At 43.1% G+C, this 24,102-nt stretch overlaps 1 protein-coding gene across 1 annotated transcript in view; it reads right to left on the reverse strand.

Moving 5' to 3' along the window:
- Nucleotides 1-23,571, reverse strand: part of LOC124620018 — a gene marked incomplete at its 5' end in the record, with an annotated part of 235,959 nt that extends 212,388 nt beyond the window's left edge. Inside the window, 2 exons of the mRNA XM_047146685.1 lie at nt 2,807-2,980; nt 23,379-23,571. Coding sequence (XP_047002641.1) covers nt 2,807-2,980; nt 23,379-23,571 — 367 coding nt within the window. The remainder of the gene's footprint in view (nt 1-2,806; nt 2,981-23,378) is intronic.
- Nucleotides 23,572-24,102: the final 531 nt, after the last annotated feature.

The raw sequence follows: 24,102 nt of genomic DNA on the forward strand, positions 1-24,102 counted from the left end.
AAAGGTTAAAAGAAGAACAAGAAAAATCATGTTTCCTGTGACAATAGCACAATTTATGTGATGTGTACAGAAATACAGAAACTAGAAGAAATAGTGGGTTATTAAATTTTGTAGTTAACTTATTTGCACTGCATTTAGCAGTTGGCATCAGCATTTTGTGTTCAAATGTTTCATACATTAGTAAAAACAAGCTTTTCTTGGGGCTTTATTTTCATCCTTTTTGGTATCTTGATTTTAATTTTGGGTGCACTGATGTGCATAAGCAATAATAATAATAATAATTTAAGGGAAAGAGGAAAAAATAGCATTAATACAGATGAAAAATTTATCTGCTGAGGAAATAATAGTGATTAAGATTAGTGATGACTAACATTGTGCAAAGTTCACTGTTGTGAATTATGATTATTGTTCACAGCATGTAATGTTATCACTGAAATCTCTATGTGCCATAATGTCTCTGTTACCTATCACAAATGAAAAGAACAGAAAATGGTGACAGTTATTGAAATATGGTACACAGTTCAGAAGAAGTAATGCTCATGATTTGGATTAATATATTTTACAAATTACATTTCATTGTGGTATCACTGTTTCATACATTGCTGACCTGCATTAACAAAATGGCGTAGTAAAATAAATAGCTACAGAATGATCATCAAAACTTTACTTTTAATTAAATTAGGCTGTATTCTTCTCATGAATTTCGTATGTTCTGTATTTAGTGTTCCATGTACAGACGTACATTAAGAGTTTTTGAAGAAGATATGAACTTACAGAAGTATTCTGTTTCCCCTGAAGAGGTGTCATCAAATATGTTTACAAGTAGAGAGAGTGCATGCAACTACTTAAACAATTGTAACACATTTCACAGTTAATAGTCAGAAATGTGCAATCATGACATCCAGAAAGAAATGAGGAATGTAAGTAAATTGTATAACATTAAAATTAACAGAAAAAGAGAAACAGTGTGCTGACATACCAGAAATTGTTATTTCACTTTTGTTGACACAAGCTTCATAAACTACTTCACATGCATATATGCATAAACTAATACACACATACATATGCAAATCTACTTTATGTTGGATGAAATCAGCATTGCACAGTTCCTTTTCATTAGATTTGTTATTTCCTCAGAAAAATATTTAAAAGCCCCATCATTTTGTTACTTAATGAGATTCCGTAACAGTAGCCAAGACTTATTCATTTCTTTGTCACACTGTACATTACAGACATTATTCTCCCGCTTCGAGAATTCTGTAGTATTCATAATTTTACCTCCAGTCCCCTGCTCATAAAATACTTGCCCCCATATTAATAGATTTATTGGTGATTGGGAAATGATAAGATGCTCTGTTGTTGTAAAGATGCTGGGTGGTGGTAAGTGACAGCTCATTAGTTTCAAAGATAAGGAATGGTAATAAACCACAATCTTAATCACTTAATGACAGTGTTGGTTAGTTGTAGGAAGCTGCTGATCTGAACAGCATATGCTGTGTTTAAATAATTAATTGGGACACTGAAAAATATGGCATGGACATGCTTAGTCTGCTAAACCTCCACTTGTAGCTGTAGCAATGAATGTTCCTGTGACCTCTTTCTCTGAGATGCCTTTGATGCAATAGCTGAGTCAGTTTACCGTCATGTGCAAACCCCGGATATCTTATTGTATTTTGAAAACTGACAACTGTTTTGCTATCTGTAATACAGGTGGTATAAAGTGACAACTGTGTTGTTCATCTGCAATACAGGTGGACAACAGCATATGTAACAGCATATGTAACAACAGCATATGAGATCTTATCCAATGAAATCCCCAACAATCAGTCTTTCCTTCTCATTTTGTCTAAGTCTCCCTGACCCAATGTTCCAAGACTTTTCCATAACTCTCCCTGTTTCCTTAACGTTGCCAGTCCTTTGATTCTTCCCTCTTCATTCCCCCTTCAGCCCTTCTGCCAAAAGACAGAGCCTGCACATTACCTTAACTTTTACAAGTGTTTTCTCCTGCTGCCGCTTGGTGAGTAGGCTTTCTACCTGTCCAGTTACATTATATTTTCAAAAATTGATTATTTTTGTTGATGTAGTAGCTCCAGGACCAGATAAACATTTCACACCAAACTTTTGATTCAGCAGCCTGATACTGAATGCTGAGACACCAAGCCACACTTTTATGATCTATAGAAAGAACCACATTATTTATGTGCACTTATACATATGCCACTGTCCACTATTACAAGTCATATGTCTACATTTGACAATCTTTGTACTTTGTATCATCAGATTCTAAATATTCTCTGGCTTCCTTCTCATTTATGTCTAATAATATTTCAACAGCCCAATAACTTTAAAGCATCAATCATCGATCAGAAATTTGGAGCTCTAATTTTACATACGATTTATTCACACCCTGCTCCTCTCATATAATTTTGTGAGTATCATCTGATATTAAATTCTAAAAAATTCAGTCTTCCCATTCATATATAGCCTACATCATTTTTACAAATCTAGTCCGTAATCTACAGTTATTTCCTTTGCTTTCAAAAAAATTTGTCTTGTTAAGAGCCCAGCATACTTCACCGATCTCAGTTTTATTATTGATGTATCCTAATTTCTGCTATTGTCCTTACATCTATGTGAAAATACTTTTAACCCAGGCCTACTAGCTAATCTTCAAAAGAGCACTACTGATTGTATGGCACTACAGCAAGATCCAATTCTGATTTTCATGCCATTTTGCATCATCACAGCATGCGTTTCGAAGTTGAGAAGCACAAAACACTCTGATGCATAGCTAGTCCAGACTTACCTTTGCACTCTGGCTGCTCCCCAGTCCACTTCTTGTCAGCTCCACACCTACGTGTTGGCTCCCCTACAAGTGTGTATCCATCCTTGCACTCGTACGTGACAACCGAATTGTAGGAGCAGGATGTGTAGATCGCCTTCCCGTTGCCAGGATTGTCAGGCGGAGGGCACTGCACGGCTGTAACCACAACACAACCACAAACAGACAACAAAAGCCTCATAGCTCATCAACCATATATGTCTTGAAGTAATACCCAAATGTGTATACTACAGGCTACATTTACATCTAAATACAAAATCCACAAGCCACCACACATTGAACAGCAGAGGGTAATTTGTATCACTACTAGCCATTCTCTTTCCTGTTCCACTTGCAAATGGAGTACGAGAGAAACGACTATATGCTTCCATATGAGCCCTAACTTCTCTAATCTTGTTTTCATTGTCCTTATGCGAAATGTACAGGAGAATCATTCTGCAATCAACAGAAATCTTGGTTCTCTATATTTTCTGAATGCTGTTTCACGAGAAGTATGTCATCTTCCTTCCAGGGATTACCATTTGAGTATCTGGGAGCATTTAAGTAACACTCATGTGATGATCAAACCTATTAGTAGCAAATCTAGCACCATGCATACGAAATGCTTCACTGTCTTCCTTTAATTCTGACCTGGTGGGGAGCCCAAACATTCAAGCAGCTCTCAAGAATGGGTCATACGAGTGTTCTATAAGTGGTCTTTATAGATGAGCTACACTTCCCATGTACTGAACTGAAGTACACCATTTACCTTATCTGCTACCGAACTTATGTGCTCATTCCATTTCATATTGCTTCCTGTTGTTTTGCCTATATATTTCACTTATACGGCTGTGTCACGAAGCACACCATTAAGACTGTATCCCAACATTAGAGGCTTGTTTTTAATACCAATCTTCATTAACTTACCTTCTTCAATATTTAGAGCAAGCTGCCATCCATCACACCAAATAGAAATTCTGTCTAAGTTGTCCTATGCCCTCCTAGAATTGCTCAACAAAGAAACTTTCCTGTACACTATAGCATCATCATCAAACAATGGCAGTTTGCTCGTCACCCAATCCATCAGATAGTTTATATATAGACTATAGAGAACTCAGAGCAGCCCTCTCACATTTTCCTGGGGCACACCTAACTATACCCTTGCCTCTAACAATCATTTGCCAATAGGACAACTTACTGCATTCTATTACTTAAGACCAATACCGTATGCTCTGATCTTTGTTTGCAGTCTGCAGTGGCACAGTGTGTCAAAAGCTTTCAGGAAGTCTAAGAGGAACCTGCTTGTTGCCCTTCATCCATGTTATTCAGAATACTGTGTGAGTAAAGGACAACCTTAGCTTTGCACAAGCAATTTCTGGACAGAATTTTTTCTATCTGAAGGAAATTTATAGTGGAGATGCTGAGTCACAGATAGGCACAACAGACACACACTGAAACTCTTTCCCCGGAGGAACCTGAGCAACATGCATGATGACACCTCAGAAAGCTCTCCATCATGCTCACCTCCAGCTCCCACCTTAGTGTGCCACTGTCCACGGCCTTTACAACAACTTCCCTCAAAACCTCCCCCATGCCCCCTCATAGCTAACAAACCTTGCCTCGCACTACACTTACCCCACCCCCCAAAACTCCCTCCCACCACCACACAGAATCCTGAACCTAACACACCCACAACACAGTCATGAACCTTTCCTCCAGAAGCCTTACCTCACAGAAATATCAGTCCTTTCCAAAGGCCTCATCTTTTGCCCCACTCCCAAATTCAATCATGCAGGACTTGTTAAAGACCTTCTCCCTGTCCCTACAGTAGAAACACTTTTTCGCTACCAACCCTACCAGTCAGACTCAACCAAAGACCAATATTGAACCTTGCCTAATTCAGATCACTCCTCCATCCAACCGTGATCCACCCCACTGCCCCCAAACCACCCCCTGGTAACTTTCCAGAGTTTCCTGACCTCATATCTTGCCTCACTACCATTTCCAAAATCCCTCAACATGCAGACTAACCTTACATCTGCAGGAAGAACCACAGTCCATCATCTAAAAACTGATCCTGACCTTGCAATCCTACCTGCAGACAACAGCTTCACCACTGTTGTTCTGAACCGCAAGGATTACCTGGTGGAAGGGCTCTTCCACCTGTCAGATACTCCCACCTACAAACCTTGCCACAGTGATCCCATTCCAGTAATCCAGCAGGATCTCCAGTCACTACTCAAATTCTTAGGCCCATCCCAGAACCTCTCCCTGGAGTCCATCTCTCTACTCACCTCTACCACTCCCTGCACTCCTACCTTCTACATGCTTCCCAAAGTCCACACACCTAACCATCCAGGATGCCCCATTGTGGCCAGTTAGTCTGCCCCCACTGAGAGAATCTCTGCTCTCGTATACCAACACGGTCTTCAACCTATTACCTTGAACCTACCCTCCTATATAAAAGACACCAACCATTCCCTCCACTGACTCTCCACAGTTACTGTCCATTTATCACGTGGTTCCTGGTTGTCACTATTGATACCACCTCCCTACACACTAACACTCCTAATGCCCATGGCCTTACCGCTATTGAACACTACCTTTCCCAGTGCCCGACGGATTCCAAACCAACAACCTACTTCCTAGTCACCATGACCAACTATATCCTCACCCACAGTTACTTCTCCTTTGAAGGCATTACCTACAAACAAATCTGAGGAATGGCTATGGGCACCCACATGGCACCATCCTATGCCAACCTACTCATGGGCCATCTAGAGGAATCCTTCCTAAACACCCAGAATCCTAAACCCCTCACCTGGTTCAGATTCATTTATGACATCTATGCTATCTGGATCAAAGGTGAGGGCACCCTATCCACATTCCTCCAGAACCTCAAAACCTCTCCCCAATTTGCTTCACTTGGTCCTACTCAACCCAACTTCCTAGATTTTGACCTCCATCTCAACTGCCCACCCCTGCCTATTGCTTGTACTGCATTCCCACTAAAATAATTAGGTTACCCTAGTAAGCAAAACCAACTGCGATCTCTCCATATACACTCCCCCCGCCACCTCCTAAAATTTTCGTTGAGGTGAAAGTCCAATATGTACTGTAACCCAAGGTCTACATTTGGTTGGAAATTATGCTCTGATTTTGAGTTGGCAAAACCACCGAATGTGAATGCGAAAATAAATGCTGCTGTATCACATAAATCTGTAGTGTGGTCAGATATCTCTTCTCGTACTTCGCCACATTTAACACACTTTTCGTTATAAAAACTTGTGTGTGTATAACATTCCATGTGGGAAAAATATATCTAAAAACAAAGCTGATGTAACTTACCAAACGAAAGCGCTGGCATGTTGATAGACACACAAACAAACACAAACATACACACAAAATTCAAGCTTTTGCAAACGACGGCTGCTTCATCAGGAAAGAGGGAAGGAGAGGGGAAAGACGAAAGGATGTGGGTTTTAAGGGAGAGGGTAAGGAGTCATTCCAATTCCCGGGAGCGGAAAGACTTACCTTAGGGGGAAAAAAGGACAGGTATACACTTGCACACATACACATATCCATCCGCACATACACAGACACAAGCAGATATTTATATCTAAAAACAAAGATGGTTGCGAAAGCTTGAATTTTGTGTGTATGTTTGTGTGTCTATCAACATGCCAGCGCTTTCGTTTGGTAAGTTACATCATATATATACCTTTTATGGATTATCTGGCATAAATCATAACTCTGTTCTGAAAAACCTAACCTCTGTTCTCATTTAACGGGCACCAGTACGGTAATTCAAACACAACAACTGATATCTATATGTGTGCTTCACTACATTCTATAGTACATATCGTTAATATGTCGATGTGTATTCTTTGTGCCCCTTGTGGCTTTTGATCTCTTAAAAATAAAAATAAAAATAAATAAAAAAAAATAAAAAAAGAAAGTAGCAAACAACCATATTAACCTAACATTCTTTCTTCCTTATACTTTTGAATGAACAAAATATACTTATGATTATTTTTATTTTCGAAAACATGTATTGATATATACTTGCCCAAGGTCTGAGACATTGTATTGTACATCAAATTTCGAGGTAGAATCCAACTTCAGCGCAAAATGACTGTAATTTGGCTGACCGCTCCCTACTCTTCAACAAACCGGGGTATCTGCTCCGGACGGCAATTTTAGGGGGCGCCAAGTTCATACTCTTGACGGAAAAAACCTTGTTTCACAAAGCGCCTAGCATCCAGTGCACGTTAGTCTATCGATTGTTGATATGATTTTTAGAGCATCACTGTTTGTTTTGAACATTTTTGAACACATTCTAAATTGATTTCTGAACGAATCGTAAGAAGATTTTTGAATGTGTGCGCAGAATACGTGATGTCTGAATCCCCATCGCATCTAGAAATAAACTTTCTTGCAGACAAAAGGGGACGGGGCTCTAAGAGCTAAGCCAAAGAAACCAATCGCTGTCTGTTTATGTGGTTGACTGGCTGTGCGAAAGATAAGCATTGTTATAATTATTAGCGAAATCGATAGATTCATACTACTAGAATGGAAATAACATGTAAGAAAGATTACATATTATCTTCTCGATGTATCCAAGAAAATGAAATTTTGATAGACAATTTTTGCCAGATCGCTACACTACTAGCGCGGCAAATGCATTGTACGAACACGTAATAGCGTCTAACCGGGCAATAAACGCGGGATAACTAAACCGGTGATTCTGGCAGGGTTAGTTAAGATAAACAGAGTATAAATTTTGACAATGGCAGGTATAGGTACAGAGTTAGTTCAAATGGCTCTAAACACTATGGAACTTAACATCTGAGGTCATCAATCCCCTAGATTTAGAACAACTTAAACCTAACTAACCTAAGGACATCACACACATCCATGACCGAGGCAGGATTCGAACCTGCGCCGTAGCAGCAGGGCGGTGCTGGACTGAAGCGCCTAGAGAATTAGTGATGACAAGAGTGTTTGTTGGAACTAGGAAGGAGAAGAAACATGGACAGCACACACATCATTTGGAAGAATATGACGATTCCAAATTTATATAAAAGTTTCGTACTACTATTACTTTACGATCTCATGGTTGAGAAACTGGAGCATATGAATGAAATGTGAAAATATTTCCTAAGATAAAACTTTTTTCTTGTAGGCCAATAGGTATTTTGATATTGGTACTTCGTGAATTACATTCTGTGTGCTATTTATATAAATCAGGTGCATTAGATCGATCATCTGTGGCTAAACAGTCAAGGTTATTTGGCGTGTGTTACAACTGCTGCAGTACCAGAAAGGCCTATTTCGTTTTACCTACCAGATAGTGACAAAATAGACATAATCAAATCGAGAAAGCAGACCAGTCTTGGGTACTATTCGTGTAAACAGCTTTTTCGGTATCAGACGACAATTTTTATTTTTCATGTAGCAAAACGTTTGACGAACTTTGGTGAGGTAATAGATTCTTTCGCAGAAAGGAAGGCACGCCATGCAAAGCTGTAGCAAGATTACAGAGCAAAAAAAAATGCTGGGACGTAAGGATTGAAGAAATGTGTACTGTCTTGCATGTAATTTGTCTTTACTGGTTTTATGTTTCCTTTAGGCCTATTTATTTTATGTCACGCAAAGGAGAAAGTTATTAGCTAATAGGCAAGAAAGGGTGCAAATTTCCTGAAGAGCTTTTATTCTCCCGTTCACAAATAATCCCACCCAGTATTAAGTGCGATTTTTTATTTTTTTTATTATATACACTCCTGGAAATGGAAAAAAGAACACATTGACACCGGTGTGTCAGACCCACCATACTTGCTCCGGACACTGCGAGAGGGCTGTACAGGCAATGATCACACGCACGGCACAGCGGACACACCAGGAACCGCGGTGTTGGCCGTCGAATGGCGCTAGCTGCACAGCATTTGTGCACCGCCGCCGTCAGTGTCAGCCAGTTTGCCGTGGCATACGGAGCTCCATCGCAGTCTTTAACACTGGTAGCATGTCGCGACAGCGTGGACGTGAACCGTATGTGCAGTTGACGGACTTTGAGCGAGGGCGTATAGTGGGCATGCGGGAGGCCGGGTGGACGTACCGCCGAATTGCTCAACACGTGGGGCGTGAGGTCTCCACAGTACATCGGTGTTGTCGCCAGTGGTCGGCGGAAGGTGCACGTGCCCGTCGACCTGGGACCGGACCGCAGCGACGCACGGATGCACGCCAAGACCGTAGGATCCTACGCAGTGCCGTAGGGGACCGCACCGCCACTTCCCAGCAAATTAGGGACACTGTTGCTCCTGGGGTATCGGCGAGGACCATTCGCAACCGTCTCCATGAAACTGGGCTACGGTCCCGCACACCGTTAGGCCGTCTTCCGCTCACGCCCCAACATCGTGCAGCCCGCCTCCAGTGGTGTCGCGACAGGCGTGAATGGAGGGACGAATGGAGGCGTGTCGTCTTCAGCGATGAGAGTCGCTTCTGCCTTGGTGCCAATGATGGTCGTATGCGTGTTTGGCGCCGTGCAGGTGAGCGCCACAATCAGGACTGCATACGACCGAGGCACACAGGGCCAACACCCGGCATCATGGTGTGGGGAGCGATCTCCTACACTGGCCGTACACCACTGGTGATCGTCGAGGGGACACTGAATAGTGCACGGTACATCCAAACCGTCATCGAACCCATCGTTCTACCATTCCTAGACCGGCAAGGGAACTTGCTGTTCCAACAGGACAATGCACGTCCGCATGTATCCCGTGCCACCCAACGTGCTCTAGAAGGTGTAAGTCAACTACCCTGTCCAGCAAGATCTCCGGATCTGTCCCCCATTGAGCATGTTTGGGACTGGATGAAGCGTCGTCTCACGCGGTCTGCACGTCCAGCACGAACGCTGGTCCAACTGAGGCGCCAGGTGGAAATGGCATGGCAAGCCGTTCCACAGGACTACATCCAGCATCTCTACGATCGTCTCCATGGGAGAATAGCAGCCTGCATTGCTGCGAAAGGTGGATATACACTGTACTAGTGCCGACATTGTGCATGCTCTGTTGCCTGTGTCTATGTGCCTGTGGTTCTGTCAGTGTGATCATGTGATGTATCTGACCCCAGGAATGTGTCAATAAAGTTTCCCCTTCCTGGGACAATGAATTCACGGTGTTCTTATTTCAATTTCCAGTAGTGTATATATTTTTTTTTGCTTGGTGCGGGGGGGAGGGGGGAGGGTTTGGATGCGAAACCGGCCGACTGGGAGAAGGAGATGCACAAAATGACATTTTAATTTCCTCTGTCCGGAATATAGGTTTGATAGATTCCATTGCAAAATATACACTTTTGGATTCCACAGAGCGAAATATAGTGGCGTGCGATGGAAGAATGCTGTGTGAAGAGCCGTGGCACTGCACTTCGGCACACTTACGACCACATAACATTTATTACATTTCCTCAAGCATATAATTATGTTTTATATATCAAACTCTTCAGAAAGATGCGCTAGAAAATGAACACATTTTAGAAAAATCAAGGGGGGGGGGGAAAAGGGGGCGCTATCAAGTTTTTGCCCCGGCTCGGTATTATCATAGATCCGGGGCTGCCTCCTCCCCCCCCCCCCCCCCCCCTTTCTCCACACACGCAAAAGTTTCTTTTCAACTTCCCACGTTTTATGGTTTGATACATTGTTTGTTGCCTTGCGAACGCAAGATTCCTTATTACAGAGTGGTAAACAATAAAGGTCTTACTTGAAAGAAACATGACAAGCGCTCCGCAATTAATCCCCAAATCTTTTACCGGTACGGTATTTACTTTTTTCGTTCTATAGTTTTCTGTTCCACCTAGCTTCTTCACGCTGTTTATCGTGTCGGATAGGTTACATTTTAAAAACGAGTAGCTGACACACACACACACACACAACTTGAACACGAATCGAGCGAAACACAACCATTATAGCAGTCGCGGCAGTGACATTAACAATCGGCGTCCAAATGAACTCAACAATGAACCCTACCTACTACACTAGCAACAGTGCTGCTGTCTGTTGGTCACCTACATTTCAGATTATATGCTATTCTCTTTCTCTATATGCGTGATCACTTCTATTGCAAGTGCAAGTGCCCGTTTCGGCCTACCTGACCTACGCATAAGTCCGGTCCTGCTTCTGTCAACTGACCACGATGTTGGAAAATCATAAATGTGCGTCTGCGCCTACACTCTTGCGACACTGAAGCCTAGCACTCCCCTAAAAGGTCCTGGCCGAGTTTCCTTCGCTGGACCACTGTCCCCTTTCGAGTTGCTATACTCAATGAAATGAATTGCAGTTTCGTTTATTGCCAGACACAATAAGGCGCAAAATGCTCCGCCAAATAAACATCTAGATTGTACAGGTACATATCACTTACTTCAAATGATTTTCCTGCGTTCTCTACTCTTGTCATCTGGCTGAAGGCACACCCTCCTGAATATAACGTCACTGCGGTGAGTACTCCTGCCTGAAAGGTCACTGGTTGTCCAGTGTTTTGTTATATACAGGGTTGCCTCCGTCCTGATGTATCGGGACCGTCACCGTAATGGACTTTCTTGCCCCGACATCACGACACGACTTGGGTTGTCATATCTAGCTGTGACCATGTCGGGATACACTGAGATGGGGGTGTAGGAATGAAGTAAAAATTTGTTTAATTTTTATTTACAACACATTTGTATGGAACTTCTTTTAGCAGAAGTAGTTGGTACACCATATTTTTCGGATGATTTCACCTTTTCAAGCATGTCTTTTTTTTCCCTTTAACGTATTTATAAATATCTGTGCGAGTCAGCACGTAGTGAAACTATCACCGTAACATTGATTCTACAGTCCCTGGTAGCAGTCGATTTCTTTCATCAGTACTCTGGGCCAACATCTGCGAAAATACTGTTGTGTACGGGTATAGAAAACAAAAATACCCCATAATTTTAGCAAGTGGCACAAATGTTCATGATTTTTGGTTTCCTTAAGGAAGTAAATCCACCTTTCTTCCACGGAATGTTTATACATAGTCACGCCTAGTTTCTAAAAAGCTCTTCAGATACCTATATTCCTGAAAACAAGTGTCGCCTAAAATTTTCACATCAGTTTTAGTGCCGGCCGGTGTGGCCGAGCGGTTCTAGGCGCTTCAGTCCGGAACCGCGCTGCTGCTGGTCGCAGGTTCGAATCCTGCCTCGGGCATGGATGTGTGTGATGTCCTTAGGTTAGTTAGGTTTAAGTAGTTGGTTCTAAGTCTAGGGGACTGATGACCTCAGATGTTAAGTGCCATAGTACTTAGAGCCATTTGAACCAGTTTTAGTCAGTTATATAATAGTGTTTTCAATCATCGCCAAATCTGCGGTTTCAGATTGCATCATGCAATCAAATACTTGGTATTTATTAATAGAAATAGACCATTTTTCTTTCCAAATTTCGAAATCAATTTTTTCTTGGTTTGGGATCTCATTCTTTAATTTGTTCAAATTCATCGTGGTTTGCCATGCCAATAAAATTTGCAGTCTTCCTTTCTTTCAGACAGCTTTGAGTGTCGATTATTGTATTTCTTATTTCAATTATCGAGACTATTCTTCTCCACGATTTTTATATTTTTTTCCGCAGAAACACGAATTTCCTGATCGGACAACTGAAAATCTGAAATTATTTTAGGCGGCCTGTCTTCGGTGTCAAAATTTTTTTAAAATGGAACCCAAAGGTTAAGAAATTCTCTCAACTTACGGGCATTAACCACAGTCATTTTTGTGTGAGATAGAAGAATCTGATTGACATCGACGTGCTAGCAGAACTCTTCAGCTTTTCTGTCCTTACCGTGTGTACTGAAAAATAATTGAATGTTTTGTCTAGGGTTGCCACCCATCCCGATGTATCGAGAACCTCATTGTTATGGACCTCCTAATCCCGACATCCCGCCACGATTTCAGATGATTACACGAAAGAGTGGTCTTTTGTCAAGAAAGGATGTATCGATCAGGAAGCGATGTGTGAGATTTGTAGCTGTTCCATCTCAGTATCTTAGAGAGGTAAGGCAGATGTAAGGTATTACATTTCTAGAATCATACAAATAGATTGGCAGTAGCATCGACATCAAAGCCAGTTTATATGGTAAAAGGAGATACTCAGGAAGAATTGCTCGTTGCTGCTGCTCGTTGAATCTCATGTGTCTCGTAGCTCACTGCTTGGTGCAGTTATTTTCATCTGATACCATTTCACTGACGGGATTATCAGTTTACATTGGCCCACCGCGCAACAAGCGTGAACGCTACTATCTAGTGTATTTATGACACGAGTTAAATGGCAAGAAAAGGCACGAACATTTTTTCTACACAAGCGACATACTGGTACCATTCGGCACCCCCTTCCCTCTCCTCTCGACATTAACCAATGTCGGGAAGATAGGGAAGGGGATGCCAAATGGTGCCAGTACGTCGCTTGCGGGGAAAAAATGTTCGCGAACCGAAGCTGCACTTGGGCAGCTTTTCCGGTTTTCGAAAACATTATATTTGAAACTCTACCGAATTTCTGACCTCTGACCTAACAGAGTCGTCACTATTTGCATTGCACGCAGCAGACATTTGTGTGTTTTCAGCGTTGTCAGGGATTTCCAATTTTTAATGATGTTCTTCCTCTCGACTTGGAGCGAAGACTTTTTGGTTGTCTACAAAAGTGTTTCACCTGCTCTTAATTTACATCTGAGTAAGAGCTGCTTGTTTTTCTTAATATAACATATAATTGTGTTTCAGAATCGCTTTTAGTCGTCGCGTTTAAGTTTAAAAAGACAACTGCAGTGCTGCACTGGGAACTTTAGAAGAAATGGGATAACTTTGCCAACCTAGAATTACATATTCTTTTCAACATTTTCCCTAATATATTTTAGAGCGTGCGTTTTTATTTTGTTTTACACGTTTCCAAATGTCAAGACACATCACGCCAGAGGTAGGAGGCCATAGGTATCAAAATGGCGACGATATTACATGTATTTTGCTATCTCTGCAATTGTTCATACGGAAATGTACATTGGAAAGACAACTGGAATCTGTAGCAGTTAGCTTATAACCATCACAAATGAAATTTAGTGTTTGTCTTCCAAGGAGCCCGACCGCGTTGAGCAATGACGAAGAAGAGGAGCACTTCAAAGAAGTCATTGTCTGTTCTTTGGAGACAGAGAGTTCAAGGTGTCATATCTTCGAACAACTAACTAAGAGAAAGGTTTTTAGTTCCTAAACATGCCTGCCGAAACTTTATTCAATGTGCAAGACATTATTTGCCTCCTTACAATGTAAACTGGGCAGATTTTATTTATTTATTTATGCATTTATTTTACCTGGCAAGATTAGGGCCTTCAGGCCCTCTCTTACACCTAACCAGGCATACTCAGATTCAACAAATTTCAGTTTCTACAGAACATTAAGGACCCTTCTCTGATGAAACTTTCTGAATCTCCTTTCAAGTCCGATTGTTGTAGATTTAAAGCTGCCTATTTTAATGTTCTGAATATTTATATACATATTTGTCTTTCAAATTTTCATAGTTTTAACTACGTTTCCTCTCTTTTTTGTGACTTGCGCTTGTTTTAATGCAGTTGACAACGTTGCCCAGTTTCTCTGGTAACTTTGTCATCGCTATTTGCAAATTTTTATCGCATAAATGTTCTCTTAATTTATTATGTTTCCATAAATTATGAAACTAGGGATTAGGGTTAATGATTTATAACGCCTCTAGAGCATTTTCGCAAATATCAGTTCACACAGTAATTTAAAGAAAAGAAATAAAAGCGGCGTAGTTGTCCCTATTGACAGTACTTTTAACACTATAGGTGTACTTTCAATGATGTGGGTGTTCTACAGTGTTCGACATTGGGTCTGCTCTTATTCTTGTCGTATATCCAAGAAGAAGAAATGGTTCTGGTTGCTGACAATACTAGTATTATAATCACACCTAACGGAGTAACTGCACTGAAAATGTAATACCTTCTTGAAAATTAAAAACTAGTTTTCCGCAAATGGGTGTTACAGAATTTCGATAAAACGCAGCACAAGTAGGGTACAAGGCCTGAGCACATCATTGGAAATAATGCATCAGGGTAAACCCACAAACGAAAGAGAATAGTCTTTTTTTGGATGTTTATAAGGATCTGAATTAGAAGTAGGGACGATGGTTATTGCTGAAACAAGCGGTTTTCGGCTCTAATGTTCTTTTTTTTTTTCATCTCCAGTTTAAACTGACTGTTAAAACCGCTCAAAGTAAACGGTTTCTGAAATCACCAATTTTCGGTTTCTTATTGCTATTATTTGTAGTAATAAAAATAGATACCGAACAGACTGAAAACCTATGTTAAATTGTCCGTTTCCAAGAGCAACAAGGAGAAAGTCATTTTATGCACACACAGGCAGCAGACTAGCTACCTTCTTTTTTTTTAATCAAACTGTGAATGAATTGTTAAGTTTTTAATTTATTGTTGCTGCCGTAAGTTCCTTTCTCTTTTATTTTACAGGAATAACACATAAAGCCGTAATATTTTAACCCTTTCAGACTTGAATTTTTTCTGGAAGAAAGAAAATTGTTCTTAATGTGGCACTGCTCGTAGGTTATTTTTTAATGATTTTAGATGCAAGATTTATATAAAGAGATGTACCCGTTTGCAAAACATACTTTGTACGAGGCCTATTCAAAAAAATCCACAATATTCGTAATTTCGCGTCAGAGGTGTATTGGAGCGAAATGAGGTTGGCATCTCTCCACATGCTTGTGTTTAATGTGTAGCTGCTGGAAGTTTCATTTTTGTATGTCGGTTAGTTATTGCTCTGTGCTGGATTGAGTAGAACATTGTGTCGCACAATCTACGAATTTCAAAGTAGGAGAGTTAGAGAAGCAACGCGTCTGCATTAAATTTTGAGTGAAACTCAAGAAAACCTTTACAGAGATACACCGAATGATGCAGGAAACCTACGGTTATGAGTGCCGAAGCAGTACTTGGTGGTGCGAATGGTTGAAACGGTTTAAAAACGGCCGGACTGAAGTTAAGATGACCCCCGTTCAGGACACTCTTCGACGTCTACCGACGGCGCTTAGGTCAGGAATGTCAACGAAATTGTGTTTGCCAATCGAAGACTGACTGTCCAAGATATTGCAGAAGAATGTAACATTTCAGGTGGATCATGTCATTAAATCCTGACACAACATCTTGGAATGCATCGTGTTGCCGCCAGGTTCGTCCCACGGTTCATGAGTCAAGACCAAAAAGACTTTCGCTTCGGAATCTGTGAAGAGCTTTTGGATCGCGCAAATGAGAACGAGATGTTCTTTAAGAGAATCATAGCTGGTGATGAGACGTCGGTCTACGGTTATGAAGGTGGGACCAAGCGTCAGTCTTCACTGTGGGTAGGGAAAGGTTCAAGATAAATCTCGTCAGGTCAGGTTAATTGTCAAAGCTATGCTGATAGTTCTCTTTGACTTTGAAGCATTAGTACATTTTGAATTTGTGCCACAGGGAAAAGTCGTTAATCTGTGGTACTATCGGGAGGTGTTGCGACGCCTCCAAGAAATGGTAAAAGGAAACGGCCAGAAATGTGGCGGACAATTCGTGACTCTTGCATCACAATAATGCACCCACACATTCATCCCTGTTGGTGCATGACTATTGGACGCAAAACGAAATCACTATGCTGCCTCATCCGCTGTGCTCTCCACACCTGGCCCCTGCGGGTTTTTCTTTTGTATTTCCAAAGTTGAAAACTCCGTTGAAAGGACGAAGTTTTGCAACGATAGACGAGATAAAAGAAAATTCGCAGACGGTGCTTCGCGCGATCCAGCAAGGGGCTTACCAAGACTGCTTCCGGAAGTGGAAACGGAGTTGGAAGCGGTGTATCAATTGCGGAAGAGAGTATATCGGAGGAGACCATGCACAGTAAGAAAAAGGTAAGCGTAGAAAAATTTTATGGACAAAGTTCCGGAATTTTTTGATCACGCCTCGTACACTCGGCTTCATCTTATAGACTAAAATAATTAACTACGAAAAATTCTCTATCGTAATGAACAATAACATGGTCATTCAGTAATTATCATGACGGCCGTGGTGGCCGAAGGGTTCTAGGCGCTTCAGTCTGGAACCGCGCGACCACTACAGTCGCAGGTTCGAATCCTGCCTCGGGCATGGATGTGTGTAATGTCCTTAGATTAGTTAGGTTTAAGTAGTTCTAAGTTCTAGGGGACTGAAGACCTCAGATGTTAAGTCCCATAGTACTCAGAGCCATTGGAACCAAGTAATTTTCATAGAAAATAGCAATATTCAATAATACTGTAGAGGATAGTGAACCATCCACGTCCGTATTTTCTGGTGGCCACGAGCTGCTGCATTGACTTGCTGATTCATAGTGATGCCCAGCAGTTGGCACTTGCGAATAGTGAAGAGGCAGAACATTTACAAATTTGTACATCAGGTTTCCATTGGATAAATACTTCTGTTGCAGCGAAGACACAGTAAAAGTTAATGTGCACAATTGTAGCCAGAATGTCTGAAAGGGTTAAAGCAATTGGCGCATAGTACTTCATTGCTGCCAACTTTGTAAAATCTTGCCGACTAGGGTTGGCGCCATTCTGTAATACCACAGATGATCAGCAACGACATCGAGAAAAACTACTGTATATAGCAGCTGGGGGTGGAGGGAGGGAAGGGGGGGGGGGGGGGGCAAGTCGTGCATACTGCTCGCAGACGCGTACCGTCTTATAGCTCACGTCAGACGGCAACAGATACATTTTTGTCGGTAGTATTGGTCCAATTCTTATGTCATGTGTTCGTTGCTCGTCTCTGTCTGCATTGTTATTATTTAAGAGCACTGATGGCTTTCTCAATTTTCTATAATAACGCAACATTTGCAAGCAGTGGAAATTTTAGTGATAAACATTGTTTTTTTTAATTTAATTAAAATACAAACAAAATATTACCACCACTGCCAGTTTATATACTGCTTTTTGTACCCTGTTATTTGTCAGAAACTGTTGTAACTGAGACCAAAGTCTAGGACGCTGCAGTCGTGGACTGTGCGGCTGGTCCCGGCGGAGGTTCGAGTCCTCCCTCGGGCATGGGTGTGTGTGTTTGTCCCTAGGGTAATTTAGGTTAAGTAGTGTGCAAGCTTAGGGACTGATGACCTTAGCAGTTAAGTCCCATAAGATTTCACACACATTTGAACATTTGAGACCAAAGAAATACCGATAAACACCGGCTGTTCTGAACTAAAGTACCGGTATAGGTTTTATCTTGTCGGCTTTCGCCATCCCCAACTAACAGTCACACTTTACGTTCGAGCTCAGCAACTTTCGCGTTCCGGATAATATTCTACTTTGGAGATGAAAAAGTAGAAAAATTGACTTACTTTTCCTGTTTCTACCGAATAATGTGTTACGGATTCATATTCAAGGATCAATCGTCACGGAGGAAAAAAAACAGTTTGTCGCACAGAAGCGTGTAATGAGGATAACATGTGGTGTCCACTCTAGAATATCTTGTACACAGGTATTGGAGATATACACTCCTGGAAATGGAAAAAAGAACACATTGACACCGGTGTGTCAGACCCACCATACTTGCTCCGGACACTGCGAGAGGGCTGTACAAGCAATGATCACACGCACGGCACAGCGGACACACCAGGAACCGCGGTGTTGGCCGTCGAATGGCGCTAGCTGCGCAGCATTTGTGCACCGCCGCCGTCAGTGTCAGCCAGTTTGCCGTGGCATACGGAGCTCCATCGCAGTCTTTAACACTGGTAGCATGCCGCGACAGCGTGGACGTGAACCGTATGTGCAGTTGACGGACTTTGAGCGAGGGCGTATAGTGGGCATGCGGGAGGCCGGGTGGACGTACCGCCGAATTGCTCAACACGTGGGGCGTGAGGTCTCCACAGTACATCGATGTTGTCGCCAGTGGTCGGCGGAAGGTGCACGTGCCCGTCGACCTGGGACCGGACCGCAGCGACGCACGGATGCACGCCAAGACCGTAGGATCCTACGCAGTGCCGTAGGGGACCGCACCGCCACTTCCCAGCAAATTAGGGACACTGTTGCTCCTGGGGTATCGGCGAGGACCATTCGCAACCGTCTCCATGAAGCTGGGCTACGGTCCCGCACACCGTTAGGCCGTCTCCCGCTCACGCCCCAACATCGTGCAGCCCGCCTCCAGTGGTGTCGCGACAGGCGTGAATGGAGGGACGAATGGAGACGTGTCGTCTTCAGCGATGAGAGTCGCTTCTGCCTTGGTGCCAATGATGGTCGTATGCGTGTTTGGCGCCGTGCAGGTGAGCGCCACAATCAGGACTTCATACGACCGAGGCACACAGGGCCAACACCCGGCATCATGGTGTGGGGAGCGATCTCCTACACTGGCCGTACACCACTGGCGATCGTCGAGGGGACACTGAATAGTGCACGGTACAACCAAACCGTCATCGAACCCATCGTTCTACCATTCCTAGACCGGCAAGGGAACTTGCTGTTCCAACAGGACAATGCACGTCCGCATGTATCCCGTGCCACCCAACGTGCTCTAGAAGGTGTAAGTCAACTACCCTGGCCAGCAAGATCTCCGGATCTGTCCCCCATTGAGCATGTTTGGGACTGGATGAAGCGTCGTCTCACGCGGTCTGCACGTCCAGCACGAACGCTGGTCCAACTGAGGCGCCAGGTGGAAATGGCATGGCAAGCCGTTCCACAGGACTACATCCAGCATCTCTACGATCGTCTCCATGGGAGAATAGCAGCCTGCATTGCTGCGAAAGGTGGATATACACTGTACTAGTGCCGACATTGTGCATGCTCTGTTGCCTGTGTCTATGTGCCTGTGGTTCTGTCAGTGTGATCATGTGATGTATCTGACCCCAGGAATGTGTCAATAAAGTTTCCCCTTCCTGGGACAATGTATTCACGGTGTTCTTATTTCAATTTCCAGGAGTGTAGATGGTACTGAAGTGTAAAACACTGTGTGAAAGGAAAAAAAGAAACTTCAGAAATCATAATGTAAATGGTCTGCGTATTGCATATTTTCCGCTGAGAAGATGAGATAAATGTAAAACTGACTCATTGCTTGTGATAGGGAGAGGCCTCAACTACAACGATCGTTCAATAAGTAACGCAACACATTTTTTCTTGGCCTATTTCGGTTGAAAAGAATTGAGGAATTTGTTTGGGACATCGTGGAATATTCCCGCTTCAGTCCTTATATTTTCACGTAGTTCCCATAGGTGGCCTTTGATATGGCGCCTGTAACTGAGGTGCGTTCCAAGCACAGAACTGTCATCTGGTCGAAAACCAGAGCATCGCAGATATTTATAGGCGCTTGTAGAATGTCTACGGAGACATGTCAGGGAACAAAAGCACGCCGAGTCGTTGTGCGGGGCGTCTGCCATCATCGCAACAAGGTCGCGCAAACCTGTCCGATCTCCCACGTGCCGGTCGGCCGCACACCCTTAGCAAATTGAACAAACGGCTTCAGCGTGTTCGTTGCCACAAAAAATGAAATTTCTCCTTCTCCATGACAACGCAGAGCCTCACCGAAGCCGGGTATCTGAGAGGAGCTCACAAAACTTCATTGGACTGTTCTCCCTCATCAACTATGCAGCCCAGATCTCGCACCTTCCGACTTGCATCTGTTTGCCCCAGTGATGGATGCACTCCGCCGAAAGCATTACACTCATGTTCAGAAAAAAACAAAACACCACGAACGGCTAGAGATATGACGTTTATATTCACAGGACATGTAAATTATTACGTTCTGCAGAATTGATTAGCATTTAGTCACCTCGGTTCAGCGTGTGTCCTTTGCCTAGTATGCACAGGATCCGGCATGCCCCCTCATAACTTGTTCCATGCACCATGGCATCGACAAGTACGGGGTGTTCAAAAAATCTCTCCGCAGTGCCGTATCGTTGTTAGCCGCGCGTGCCGTATGTCACAGTGAACATACCGAAACGAAACTCAGTGAAATACAAGTTATTAATTTATTGAATATTCATTTTTACTTGCAAATTTTCACATTAAATGTTGAAAGTGTCCCCCCTGTTGTTGAATACACTATTCAATTCGTCTAATAGTGTTTCCAAACACAAGCTGTGACATTTCTTCTGTAACAGAAGCAGTGAAAGTGGATATTTTCAATTCCTCCATGGCTTTTGGACGGTTTTTATAGACTGTTGCTTTCGCTACACCCCATAAGAAAAAGTCAGGTGGTGTTAGGTCAGGCGATCGTGGAGGCCAAAGTCCCTGTGAAATTATGCGATCACCAAAAACATCAGCAACCAGTGACATTGAAACACGAGCTGCATGCGCGGTTGCACCATCTTGTTGAAAATAACCTTCGGTATTTCACTTAACATATTTCTTACTGACTTGTTCGGACTCATGGAGATTTTATCGGAAATATCGAGTAGTTTCTCCTCAGACATAACGCTAGGACGACCACTTCTCGGTGAATCTGTCACTGAACCCTTACTTCGTAATTTGTTGATCATATCTCGCACAGTATCGCGATGTGGGAGTGTTGTCTCCGGGAAAACTGAATTAAATGCTTGACTAACTGAAACTGTGTATTTACCGCCTGTTTTGAACACTTATTCGACTGAAAACACACGTTCTTCAGTGGTTAGCATTTTAACAGTGACAAAAACGAAACAAAGGAACTAAACTTAAACGTTCACGTCAACACGTAACGACACACACCAACGATACTACTGACTCTGGCTGAGATAAACGAAACAGGGGAGTGTTGGGAGAGTCCACTTGAAGGGAAGTAATCCAGGCAGGCGAACAATGATACGGCACGCGCGGCTAACAGTCATGCGGCACTGTGGAGCGACTTTTTTAATACCCCGTATAAGGCGCGAACGGCGTCCTGTGGTATGCATTGGGTCACAGCGCTACACCCTTCGTTTCACCACATCCCACACATTTTCGATTGGCGACAAGTCTGATGATCTGGTGGGTCAGGGCAAAAGACTGACATCATGTGACACCAAGAAGGCACGTGTTGGTGTAGCAACATGTGCTCGCCTATTGTTTTGCTGAAAAACGGTGCCTGATGTGTTGTACGGAAAGGATATGGCTACGGGCCGCAGAATGTCCTTCACGTTGGTGACACTGGTCACAGTGCACTGGACACGCACCAACTGTGATTTGTGCTTCTACCCAATAGCAGCCCACACCATAAGGCCTTAAACTAGCGTTGTATGGCTTGTGCAAATGCAGTCACTGTGTGCCGCTACTCCTGTCTGTGGCGAACCAAAACACGCCCATCATTTTCAAACAAACAGAACCTGGATTCGACCGAAAACATGCCATTCCTGTCCCCAGTGACGTCGTTCCACACACCATTGCTGTCTAGCTTGTCTCTGGACATTCGTCAAGGGTAGGCGGAGAAGTGGAGGAGGCGCAAGTAACCAGTGCGTATATACAGGGTGGTCCATTGACCGTGACCGGGTCAAATATCTCACGAAATATCTAGGCGCTCAGTCCGGAGCCGCGCGACCGCTACGGTCGCAGGTTCGAATCCTGCCTCGGGCATGGATGTGTGTGATGTCCTTAGGTTAGTTAGGTTTAAGTAGTTCTAGGGGACTGATGACCTCAGATGTTAAGTCCCATAGTGCTCAGAGCCATTTGAACCATCTGAACTTGTATTTATATTTTCAAGGATGAGAGACAGGCCTGGAAAGCTCAAGTCAAACCTCGATAAATAATGATGCGAATGGCGTTATTCACAATCAGTAAAATAGCAAGTCGCAATGTGCCAGACCACAAGAGTAATGTAGAATTACTCGTCGGATGTGCTCTCGACATCACACGTTGCAGGATGGTATTTGTCATACAGACATGGAAAACACAAATTGAAAGTCATTGCAAATACTTAATGGAAATACCCATGAGTTTTCTTCATTATATTACCTCTCACATGTCATGTAAATTAAATAAAGTGACCAGTGATGAAAAAATAAAGATTAATAAATAATAATAATAATTAATAATAAAAATAAAGATTAAAAAATAAAAGTAAGCGGGATTCGCACTGTGGTCTAGTCCACAGGTTTCTTGTATTGCGCGAACACTGCCCGCTTGACCGTAACGACTTCTTGCGGCTAGCACCTTCGCATAGATACACGAGTTATATGAAAGATGCGTAAAACTATTTTCGCGATTTTCTCGGAATTGACAGAATTGTGGACCTTGCTGTTTGCACATTCTGTTGTTTTAATGGTCTACCAAAGTTGTACAAAGTTTGAAGTAAATCTGCAATCCCAGCGTCGTGGCCTCCCCTAATGAGAAATAGGGTTTTGTTTTTATGGTGTATTGGAATCCTGAAAATGAATAAAAATATGCTGCATTGCTTACTGAATGTCCCCCGGACGATGCACGCAATAGGTAAATAACTGAAACAGACAGACAGACAGACACACATACACACACAGAGACACAGAGAGAGAGAGAGAGAGAGAGAGAGAGAGAGAGAGAGAGAGAGAAGTGAACAGGGAGCAGAGCGCAACTTACGCACGCAGGCGGGCAGCTCCCGCGGGCTCCACGTGCCGTCGGCCTGGCAGAAGCGGTCCGGGCGGCCGACCAGCTCGAAGCCCTCTGCGCAGTGGTAGGTGACGCGGCAGCCGAACGTGTAGCACTCGCCGGCGTGCCAGCCATGCTGGGTGTCCGCGGGCGGGCCGCACGAGCGCGCTGCAACACGTCGTGACGACACACAGCTCAGCTTCCGCTCGCCACTAAAAAGGGCGCCGTACACAGTGGCAGCGACAACGGTCGACAGACGCCGTCGCCAGAGGTCACGGTCACGGTGCGTCCAGTCTCATTCGTCAGGTTTTGGCGGGGTCGAGCAGGTTAGGTTAGGTTAGAATCAGGTAGGTTAGATTTTAACATCCATGGGTGGGATTGATACCACGGTATTTGTGATTAAAAACATGTCAAATGAGCTATACCTGTCTCTAAAAGAAAGTTTCGAATACTCTAGACTCTGTCTTCTGTTATTGGATCCCCAAATAACTTTTACGAAATACCCATGTATTACGAAAATACGTAGTTTCAATGATACACCTCACTAATGATTTCTCCGAAACACTTTGTACAGAGTAGGGCTTATTATGCTACAGTGGCGACTTCGGTGTGCAAAGGTTTTGCCAATGAGTTTTTGAGTACCCGTAACGTCTTGAAAAACCTCTGGCAAGATTCTTATATTATCTCGCTAGCTATTCGGAAACGGCACTGAAGG

The sequence above is a fragment of the Schistocerca americana genome, chromosome 6 (assembly GCF_021461395.2).
Source record: "Schistocerca americana isolate TAMUIC-IGC-003095 chromosome 6, iqSchAmer2.1, whole genome shotgun sequence".
NCBI lineage: Eukaryota > Metazoa > Arthropoda > Insecta > Orthoptera > Acrididae > Schistocerca > Schistocerca americana.